The sequence below is a fragment of the Anastrepha obliqua genome, chromosome 2 (assembly GCF_027943255.1).
Source record: "Anastrepha obliqua isolate idAnaObli1 chromosome 2, idAnaObli1_1.0, whole genome shotgun sequence".
In the NCBI taxonomy this organism is placed as follows: Eukaryota; Metazoa; Arthropoda; class Insecta; order Diptera; family Tephritidae; genus Anastrepha; species Anastrepha obliqua.
Genome location: NC_072893.1, coordinates 35,318,609 through 35,329,994, shown reverse-complemented (window position 1 = coordinate 35,329,994; position 11,386 = coordinate 35,318,609). Strand labels below are relative to the sequence as shown.

The following is an 11,386-nucleotide window of genomic DNA, read 5'->3' as shown; positions in this document are numbered from 1 at the left end:
CATTTTCAATTTTTAAAAAATTCCGTATAATTTTCGAACAAAGGTAAATTTTTGTTTATCAAAATATAGCACATAGACTCCTGCTGAAAACATTAAGCCATTAAGATAACCCTATGTCCGCGTTGAGTCTGAAATTAATGCACACTTTTCCTCTTATGTCTCAAAACCTTGATAACCGGTGAAATTTGCATACCCATTTGTGTATGGAGATAAGCGCTTTGTACTCAAACAATTATACATAATCACTTCTTAATGAGTTTTTACTTACGTACCGCATCGCTAGACGTTCTTCAGACAAGTTACAAATCTTTTCAAATTGTATATAAACTCAGTAGGCGCTGGCAGTGAACAGTCAAAGTATTTTGAGTGACTATCTAACCAAATATGGAATTTCTTGCTTACTTCGCAAAGCTTCTGATCCTCGTTTTTCTGGTTTCTAAAGCCATACAAGCGGATGGTGACTTAGAGCCCACAGCCATTAAACCACGTATATTGAACGGTCGAGAAGCAGCCAGGGGTCAATTCCCATATCAGGTATCGGTACGTGTCGGAGGACAGCATAGTTGTGGTGGCTCAATAATTTCTCAAACCTTTGTTGTAACTGCCGCACACTGCGTTTACAGGTAAAATAGAGCTGACTATATAAAAATAGTATGCAACTTTCTTTCAACTGAATTTTGTTCCAGTATTCCGCCATCATTCCTCACAATTCTAGCCGGTACCACAAATCGTACTGCAGACAGTGTAATTAAGGATGTGGTGCAAGTGATTCCACATCCTGAATTTACTGCTTACGACAATGACATTGCCTTACTTAAACTCAACGATTCACTCCAGTTCAACGATGTCATACAACCGATACCACTTGCTGCTGTTGATGCACCCGTCGATGCGCCAGTTACGATTTCCGGTTGGGGACGTACAAAGGAAGGCGGTGAAATCACATCACAACTAATGTACAATAAATATATGAAAACTTTAAGTCCAGAAAATTGTGCTAAAAATATCGGTTACAACACGACTGCAATTTTATGTCTTAGTAAGATCATTGGAAACGGTATTTGCGAAGGCGATGACGGTGGACCGGCTGTTTACAGGGGCATACTGATTGGCGTTGCGAGTTTTCATATAAACGATTGTTATTCTACTAATAAACCAAATGGCTTCGCAAATGTATCGCATTTCAACAGTTGGTTGACTCAAGCTCAGATTTGTAATCCGTAAGCGGTGCTTGGAAATGCTGAAGGGTGTATTTGTTTTTTTTTTTCAATTTTATAAAATGTACAGAAATAAAATATGCCTACTTATATATATTCTCATTGCAATTGAACATAAAATGTGGTTTTATTGCCTTGTTATTGCTGTTGTATCAGTCTTTTAAATTCTGTTCGTTACTCTACTAAATATTATCATAGAAATCATCAATTGGTAGACACAGTAAACGTGCCGTTTCGATGGGGTAAACTCAAAAGAAGAGCAACACTGAATGAGATGCATTGAGTGGGAACGCTGAGACGTAGCTAGTATCATGTGAAGTCGCTTCATGTATAGGCTGCGCCATGTAAAATTTGTTGAATCGGCTATAAAAGAAAAACTAATCAATATTTTTTCAAATTTTGATTTTTTATTTTGCAGATTGAACATTGTCATTTATGAATGAAAAATAATATTGTTCAATGACCAGTCGTGGCGGCTTTACAGTAGGCCATTCGATCAACCCAATCATTAAGCACATTTTCGATTGCTTGGGCTCCAATTTCATGAATGGCAACTTCGATTTCGTGTTTTAAAGCATCAATCGTCTCTGGAGGGTTCGCATAGCATTTGTCTTTAACGGCTCCCCACAAAAAATAGTCCAACGGGCTTAAATCACAGCTCCGAGACGGCCAAGTGATATCGGAATTCAAAAACGGTAGCCAAAAGTTCGAGTGTAACTTTGGCAGTGTGAAAAGTTGCACCGTCTTGTTGAAACCAAATGTCGTCTATGTTATCTTCTTCAATTTTTGGAAACAACTCGTTGAGCATGTCACGGTAAAGCTCGCCATTTACCGCGGCTCTTCGCTCATTTTCGAAAAAAATGGCCCGATGTTGCCGCCAAAGCAAAAACCGCACCAAACAGTGACTCGTTGTGGATGTATTTGCTTCTCGACAGTAACGTGTCGATTTTCTGAGCCCCAAATCCGACAATTTTGCTTATTGACGCATCCACCGATGTGAAAATCAGAAAAGAAAAAGAAGACTCACCCCTTTAGAAATAGGTTTTTAATATTTCCCAATATTGTTCAAGCCTATAGCATCTCATTTCGTAAATGTCAAACCTTTAAGTAAATTATGAACACATTTGACATGTCATTTGTGTTACCATTCTCAAAAAAAAGGTGGTTCAAAAAGCAAACGCTATATGGCCCATCCTGTATTACCTGCAGACTTTCGTTTGATTTGACGAAATCACTTCTGGCCTCATTCCATCTCAAGTGTGTCGATATTCTGGTAAATTTAATTGAATTCAGGGAAGAAATCTAAAGCGCAAGAAGATAAAGGAAGGTGCTCCACAGGGTGGTGCTCTTTCATCCTTGCTTTTATCAAAGCTCCCCCAGTCACCAAAGGGAGTAAAGGGAGGTCACCTTCGCCGATGACAGCTCGTTAATGGCGTCGGGAAAAGACATTGATATTCTGTGCGCCAAAGTAAACGAGAACCTCATCTGCCTTTTTCGTATCTTCACTGCGAAGAATCTACAACTTTCCCCACTAAGTCCAAGACGACCCTCTTTACCGCCTGCACAAAGAGGTCAAACTGCCGATTGTTAACAAAATTTTAGTAGTTACCATCGATAGTTAGCTCTCCTTCTCTGCAAGGTGCAGGTCGCAATTTTCATCTCAAACCAAAAACCCAAAAAAAATCTTTATTTTAGTATAGTATAGAAGAAAGAAAAATTAAACAAAAAGTGAGAAATTCAGCAATTTTTCGCTAATTAAAAAAAAAATTTATTTTTTGGAAAAACAAATTCGCTTTAGATTGTTTAAAAAAGTGTGTTAATAATAACTTTCTTAAGGTTTTTTAGGTTCAACTAAAAGGTAATTTAGTTCCGAATACAATCAATGTTATCTCGTTTATCTCGTTTCGATAGGACGTTTAACTTTTCCCTATCCCTCCCGCCAATTAGGAAAAATCGTAAAAACAAAAACCGAGAAATCGCATTTCGGGTGATCCGGCCGCTGGTATACCTGCTCGATGCTTGCTTGCAATTTCTTCTGTAGCTTCGAAAATATTTTTAATTTGCTTCTGAAATCTGAGGACACATTCTTGGATAGTTTGGGAAGACATTTATGCAAAAAAAAATCGATTTTTTGAAGCCTCTAAAGCAGGCTCCCCCCTTAATTTTATTTGTATGATGTCGCACAGTCCTTGTGAAAATTTGCCACTGCAAGCTCGTCAACATAAGCTGATTAGCAGCTTCCTTCACTTAAGTGATTATGACAACGTGGTATACTGGCAAAAGAAGATAGGGAGGTGCGGTGGTGAGTTTACATTGCATTAAACTTTTTTGTTTTCACAGTGATATAATTAGCGGCGATTGTGATAAGTAATTTCGCGACCCAATCCGTGGTGCTCCACTTTCTAGCTACTTATTTGTTGTTGCAAAATGTAATTTTACCTCAAAATCACGATTTTTTCACGTTTACTCGTGTAAACATTGTGCAACATTTCTTAGGCACAAAAAAGCATGCAAATAAAAGTTAAGCTAAAAGGTGTAGCTTCCTAAAGGGATACCTGTGCGGCTTGGGTTGGTGTTAATATGTTTACATTTGTACTGGACGAGAACCGCTAAAGTGGCACAACTCAAAATCAAAAATATTTCGTAAAATGACAAAGGGTATTAATGCAGAAAGATGAGAAGACATATTGTATAAATGAATAGATTCAGTGATGAATAAGGAAGGGTAATAGGATGTCCAATTAGTTTTGCGCTTCGATAAGGAAAACATAATTTTATGGTTTGAGTTACATTTTATTATTCAGTATAGTCTCCCTGAACATCAATACACTTATTTCAACGAGGTTCCAATTTATGAACTCCATCCTTGAAGTGAGAATCTGGAAGGGCTGCAAAATCCATGGCTTCCATAGCTGTTATGACCCCATCATTTGAAGAAAAACACTTTCCACGCATGCATTTTTTTAGGTCTGGAAACAGATGGAAGTCGCTAGGAGCCAAATCCGGTGAATACGAATGATGCTTCAACAACTCGAACTTTAATTCATGGATTTTAGCTATTGTCAAAATTCTCTTGGAACTCGGTGTCTTGCAAACTGAGTATTTTTTCACGATTTTTTTCTTCAGAATCCAAAATAAACAAGACTGAGCTAAAATAGAAACGACAGGAGCTTTTTTCTGATAAGTTCGAGTTTATTTATTCAAAACAGTTGGATGTAACTTCCAACGCACTTACTCATTAAAAAAGATGGCGCTATCAAAAACACTTTCATGATGCCAGTCTTGTTTATTTTAGACTTCACCTTGTAAAAGGTTACAATAATAATCAGAATTTATTGATTTACCAGTTTGGAAGTAATCCACAAAGCAAAGCATCCCAAAAAACCGATGATAACACCCTCTTGCCCTCATAGTCTGTTTCGGAGTCGAAGAACCAAGTTCACACCACTCTTCAGCCTCTTCTTTTGATTTAGAATCATGGTTATATATCCAAGTCTCATTCATAGTGAGACCTTCGACTGTGTTTTTGTTCCATTATTAGCGAATACGGCAGCCAAAATATTGCTTACAGTAGCCAATTCGATGCTTAGGGTTCTATCAAATCTCTATCAGTCACTCGACGATTTTCCAATATTTTGTTGTTGCTGTATGTGGACGTCCTTGATGTGGATTGTCTTCAAGCCTAGTAATTTGTTTACCATGTAATTTATCACACATTTCAGCTGAATATTTATTAAGATGTACTTGTATACAGGTACATATATCAGAAGAAAGGTGTTTGAACAAGCTTTAATAAACCAAATTTTTAAGTGGTGTTGCCATCTACATTTTGAAAATTCGAAAATTTTTTACCAAAAAATATTAATTGTAATAGAACTGTATACATGTATGTATGTATATGTACATATATCAGGACAAAGACAGTTGTAATCCAACAAAATTTTTAAAAGGTGTTGCCATCTAATTTCGAAGAAAAATTTTTAATGTAATAACAAAACTTAATTAGAGGTTGCAGGATGAGCGTCAAACAAAATTTATACACAAGAATGAGCAAAACTTCAATTATTTGTGCATGGGGTTGCCACCTAACTCTTAAGTCGAGAATGATAAAAAATAAATAATAAGTACAAATTTTTAGTTAATAGAGTGTGGATATTACTAAATAAAATAATGATTTATAGAAAATTTTTTTAAACGGTGTTGCTACTAATTTTTTAATTCAAAATTATTAAAAACGCTTTATAATAGAAAGTGGGAACATATATTGAAATATCAACAATTAAAAAAAAGTTTAAATTTAAAAATTTTCAGAAACAGAACTTCTTTACAAGGTGGCGCCAAATTAATCACTCTATTGGAAGATTTATTATTTTTGTAAATGACATCCTTCGTAAACCAAAGCAGTCGAAAGTTGATATTTATTTGTCAAAAAAAGCGAAGAACAGTCTGAACTATGTGAAACTTCAGTTGGTGTAGCCTAAGGCAGTATATTGGGCGCATCCTATATTTTCTACAGATTTACGCTCTACCAGCTCCTGTAGGAACAACAGTTGGAACGTTCGCGGATAACATTGCCGTACTCACTTTCGAATCCGACCCCACGTGGCCTCCCAAAAACTCCAGAAAAGACTTAATAAAATAACTCACTGGTTGAAAGAGCGACGCATGCAGCCCAACGGGACAAAATTATCCCAGGTCACTTTTACACTAAATCGAAAAACTTTTTTTTTCCTTGTTCACTCCTCTAGGGAGCATAGGGCCTCGACTAAACTCAGTCTGATTTCGTTAATCTGTTTTGATTTCTGACAGAGTAGGTGATTAGCCTGCCGCTACCAGCCCAATTTTTGGGGTTGAGGAAAGGAATTGGAGGATTTTTTTAGAAGCAGGGAAAGTATATAAAGTTGGAACAGTGCGAGGGCCGTGCTTTACGTGGGGATAGCAGGCTAGAGCACTTACGCTAGACTACCGAGGCCGCTTCGAACAACTTACCCACCCGTTTAGCTCAATAATATAGTCAAACAGATATTTTCACCAAACGCAAGGCTCTATGAAAAAACTGACAAACCCATATTAGTTACTACATCAAAATTCTTACATTTCTCTCGAAAGTAAGTACTCACTTTATTCACCTATTTTGAAACCGGTATGGACATATGGCATTCAACTTTGGGGCACTTCAACCTTGTCAAATATCGAATACCTCAAAGGTTCGAGTCAAAACCTCTTCGATTAATTTCAGACACCCTTTATTATATCACAAATGCCCACAATAATTGAAGAAATAACAAAAAATACCACAACAAAAGACTCGAATCGCACTCATAGAAATAATTGCAAATCTAATAACCTTCACCAGACGCAAGCGAAAGTCTACAGCAGACCTAAATTAGTCTACATAATTATTTATCATAAAATTAGTAAATGGTTGCACCACTAAGTGTATTCCATAATTGTTTTTTCTTTTAAGCGGTTAGGGGTAGTCAGGATTGGATGTTTTTTGCATTTTCTTAAAGTATAATATCTTAAAAATATTTGTAAAATAAGGCAATTGACCAGCAAAAAAAATTATTGAAAATCATCATTTTTTCGGGCCTCTGACTACCCCTAACTTCTTAAAATAGCTTAAGGTAAAATATTGCTTAATGTTTAGAAAACAGATTGTAATAAAGAAATAGATTAAAAAAACTCAAAGCAGTAGAGCGCATAAAGGTCAAAATAAAGATTTCCTTCATTGAAATTTTTTTTTCTCTTTATTCGGTAAAAACGGTACTCAAAAACGAAATTGGGTAACTTCCTTGTGCCACTCCGTATAACTATAAATATATATATCGGTTCCAGCACACTCAGATGGGCATAATTTTCTGTTTTTTCTGGCTGTTATTGTTGAAGTGGTTGGGTAATTCTACTAAAATAATCCTAATTTGCGACTAGCGCCATTTTACTACCAATGTTCTCGTATGATGACTTGTTGTTGTTTTTTTTTTCTTTTTCATTATTGAGTCAGACCCATTTCGTGAGAACCAAGTATAGTAGCAAACTTTTTATCTCTATATCTGAGATTTTATTATTTGCTGTAGGAAAGGCTTCCCAAAAGAGCAAAGTCTTGCTTTAGCTTGATCTGAACATTCGCATAAATCGTTGAAAGGACTGTCTTTCACCGCCTCCACCTGACAGCTTCTGCAGATTGGATTGAAAGGAAGTTTAAGTTTGACTGCATGATCCTTTACCTTCCAGTGACCTGTACGGGCTATAGTGATATGTGAGATTTTTCTTATAAATTGTATAAATTCGAAATATGCGCCAAATCGAAGCATCAGTAAGGTTTTCCGACACATGTGATTACCCAGGCCATCTAAATCAAATAAATAAATAATTGACGCGTACACTTCTCCGAGCTCCTCCTCCTATTTGTGGCGTGCGTCTTAATGTTGTTCCACAAATGGAGGGGCCTACAGTTTCAGGCAGACACTGAACGTGAAATATTTTTCATGAGAAGCTTTTCACGGAAGAAATAAATTGGGAGGTTTGCCATTGCCTGCCGAGGGGCGACCGCTATTAGAAAAAAATTGCTACCGAGCGGTACATTTTCTATAAAAATATCGAATCTTACATAACTGCATAAGTGCTGAAAACGAATCAGATCGGATCACAAATATCTGGAAACACAAATACCTAATCCTAAATTCTTCCAGCAGGTAAGAGGCAATAACCTCCAGAACAAAGAAGATGTAACTCCTAGGAGTTTTTCCTACATGAGTAGCATCCTTTCTCTGTTTTAGACGTCCTCTTCTAAGAGATTTATGGTATGTAAATCGGTGGTGGTTAAGTTCATTGAAAGTATGCTAAAGAAATAATAATCTTACCATTCGGTATGTTTTATTTAAGGGTTTAGAGGTAGTCAGAGGTCCGAGAAAATGATGATTTTCTATAATTTTTTTGCTAGTCAGTTGCTTTATTTTACAAAAATAAAAACAAGGCATTAATACATCAAGTTTCGACTTCACTTTAGCAAAATTTCAAAAAAGAAAAATTAATAATTGTAAAAGTTATCGCTGTTTGTGTTTCTCGTTCCCGTTTCTCCAGAAGTCCCTTGCGATGATCATCAAAAGCCCTTGGAGATCCATCTAAAATCAATCGGAAAAGAGAAACTAGTTTTATTAATAGATAAACTTGTTCCTGATTGAAGTTTGTTTCAAAATTAACAATATGGCGGCCTCAGGAAATATTTTTCAGATTTTCGAGAAAAAAACCGACTGTTTAAAAAAATCGAAATTTTTGAAATTTTGTTTTTCAAAGGCAGTATAAATTTTATTGAAATCTACCAAGCGGGTTGAAAGTTACAGTGATCAACAGTTCGAAAAACAGAGTTTTGGGGAAAACGCATTTAAAGTTTTGCTATCGACATCCGGAGCACCCGAACGCCCTTTGTTAATTGCTGAATAACTCGAAAAGTATTTGTCGGATTCACTTCAAATTTTCACACAATATTTTTAAGATAAAATAAGTAAGAAAATGCATAAACAAAATCCAAGTTTTTGAAAATTTTGACTGCCCCTATCACATTAAGACTTAAGACGGTTTTGAGTTATGTCTCTTTAAAAGTCAGCATACACGGTTCCACGAATGTACAATGTATGCCAGAGTGCACGCAAAAGCACTAAAATGCTCACTGTACGCGTAATACGAAAGCAAACTGCAAAAGTGCTTTAACCTGGGTGAAGCAAAATATGTGGCCATAACACGACCGAAGGCAAGGCAAGGCAAAAAAACCAAAAAAAAAAAAACGAAATAAGAGCAAAAAAAACAGAAACTTGTGTGACACCGATGCGCGCGTGGATGGTTGAGTGTATGAAGGTATTTCCCTTCACAGCCACATAGCTTTAAACCTGGGACTGTGAGCTCTGGCCCGTTGCAATTCGTGTGAGCGTGTGTGTCAACAGTCGAAAATTAAAAGTAATTATTGTGTAATAAATTTTTCAGGCAACGATAGCAATGAAAGGAGCGCGTCAAAATGGGGCCAAAAGTTGGCAAAAAATTCACTTCTGTTATTCTCTTTTTGTGCTTCTCACTTCTTTGAAAGCAAAGCGTTTGCTATGCGCTTGCCTCTTAACTGCGACATCTGGCTCTGGCGGCTTTGTGGCAGCCAGAAAATACAAAAATAATCTGCGTCATTTGCCAAAATTGGAAAATTTTCTAAATAGTTGGGCAATTCTAGGAAAAACAAAAAACAAAAAAAAGCAATAGGAAAGTAATGGTGCGCAAATATAAATAGCTGCCAACACACACATTTATATATATAAAGACACTCGAAGCGTGTTTCTAAAATTGCTGCGAGTCCATATGCTCCCTGCCATTTGCTGTCCATTTATTTTCCTGTTTATTTCTACCACCGCAAAAGTGCATCCTTTTATTGCTGCTTAAAATTTCAAATTAAAAGTGGCGTTGCGCACATTTTTTATGGCCATCATTTTAAAGCACACCAAGCATACTCACGCACACATACACGCGCAGGTATAGAGCTGAAACCATTACACTGCATAAGCATTTTGGCGCCACAGCCTCACCTCGCTAAGCTGCACCTGCCATAAAGAATGTTTAGTTTCGAGATTGTTTTTTTGGTTGCAAATTGATGTGAACAATTTTTCGTTGCCACGTACAAATGTTTTCTATATATTATCCAGCATTTACGTGTTGCAAGCACATCGCATATTCATCTATTTAGCCATGTGTTTGTGCATGAACTCGCACACACATACATATTTGTCACAGCCGCATCAGCACGCCGCATTTCAGTGCGCCCAAAATTCCGTATGTTATATAGCTTATGAATGTATAACTTCTCAGCAAAATATACTGCAACACGTGCTGACGCCTAAAAACTGACTATAGATACATATACACACATACATACACACGTATGCGATTTCGAAGGCACTCATTCAGAATTTTTTTAATTTCCTGCTATAGGCGGTAAGAAAAAAGAGTTTGTCTCGATAAAAACGCTATACTTTTACAAACTTTATGTAGCCCCATTGATCTCTGATCAATTTAAATGATATTTCTGAGCTCAGTATACCATAGTTTGGACCTATATATATATATATTAGGTGTGCAACTAAGTTCTCGCTGTTTTTTTTTTTATGCAAATACAACTTTATTCTGAAAAAATGGTTACAAGTGAATCATTGAAAGTATTGCCCATCGCTGGCTACTACTTTCTGGTAGATCTCGTATACCGTCGCGGTAAAACTCACCATCTTTTGAGGCTATCCACGGATCAAGCAATTTTTTGATGTCTTCATATAAATGGAACTGCTGGTCAGCTAGACCATGTGCCATCGATCGGAACAGGTGATATTGGGGCAGCGCAATATCTGGAGAATATGGCGGGTGGGTTAGGATTTCCAATTTCAGTGTTTCTAGGTAGGTTTCAACGGGTATGGCAGCGTGAGGCTGAGCGTTGTCATGCTGTAGAATCACTTTTTCATGCCTCTTCGCGTATTGCGGCCGCTCCTCGCGCAGTGCTCGGCTCAATCGCATCAATTGAAGTCGATACTGATTCCCAGTGATGGTTTCGCTTGGTTTTAACAGTTCAAAATAAATAACACCAACTTGATCCCACCAAATACATAGCATAACCTTCGCAGCGTGAATATTCGGCCGAGGGGATGACGGAGAAGCATGACCGGGCAGTCCCCATGACTTTCTTTTCCTTAGATTGCTGTAATGGGTCCATTTTTCATCACCTGTCACGATGCGATGAAAAAACGCCAGGCGGAAAAGCGACGTTCAACGCCCCTTGGCTTTAACTCATAAGGAACTCAAGTTCAGTATTTCTTAATCATTCCCAAAGCATGCAATCGCTTGGAAATTGATAGGCGGGTAACTCCTAATAGCAAAGCAAGCTCTTCTTGTGTTTGACACGGATCACGGCTCCTCATTGAACAATGCCTCCAATTCAGCGTATTCGAAGGTTTTAGGTATTCCTTCACGCGGAAGGTCAACAACATTAAAATCACCGTCTTTGAAGCGACGGAACCAATCTCGGCACGTTGTTTCACTTAAATCAGCATCCCCATAAACTTTTTGTAGCTCTCATGCGCTTCAGCCGCCGTTTTTTTTTTTTTGAAAATCAGGAAAATCAACACTTCACACAAATAACGAATATT

At 37.2% G+C, this 11,386-nt stretch overlaps 1 protein-coding gene across 1 annotated transcript; it reads left to right on the top strand.

The window, feature by feature from the left end:
* Positions 1-344: 344 nt before the first annotated feature.
* Positions 345-1,337, top strand: LOC129237943 (serine protease SP24D-like). Its single transcript, XM_054872944.1, has 2 exons — positions 345-623; positions 687-1,337. The coding sequence occupies exons 1-2, from the start codon at positions 385-387 to the stop codon at positions 1,222-1,224; spliced, it is 777 nt and encodes a 258-aa protein (XP_054728919.1). The 5' UTR covers positions 345-384; the 3' UTR covers positions 1,225-1,337.
* The last annotated feature ends 10,049 nt before the right edge of the window (positions 1,338-11,386 follow it).

What these genes read in the sequence shown, in the direction of transcription:
- LOC129237943 (XM_054872944.1), top strand. Translation starts at nt 385, where the DNA reads ATGGAATTTCTTGCTTACTTCGCAAAGCTTCTGATCCTCGTTTTTCTG. An exon ending in GCCGCACACTGCGTTTACAG is followed by an intron (nt 624 to 686) that starts GTAAAATAGAGC and finishes ATTTTGTTCCAG; the next exon opens with TATTCCGCCATCATTCCTCA.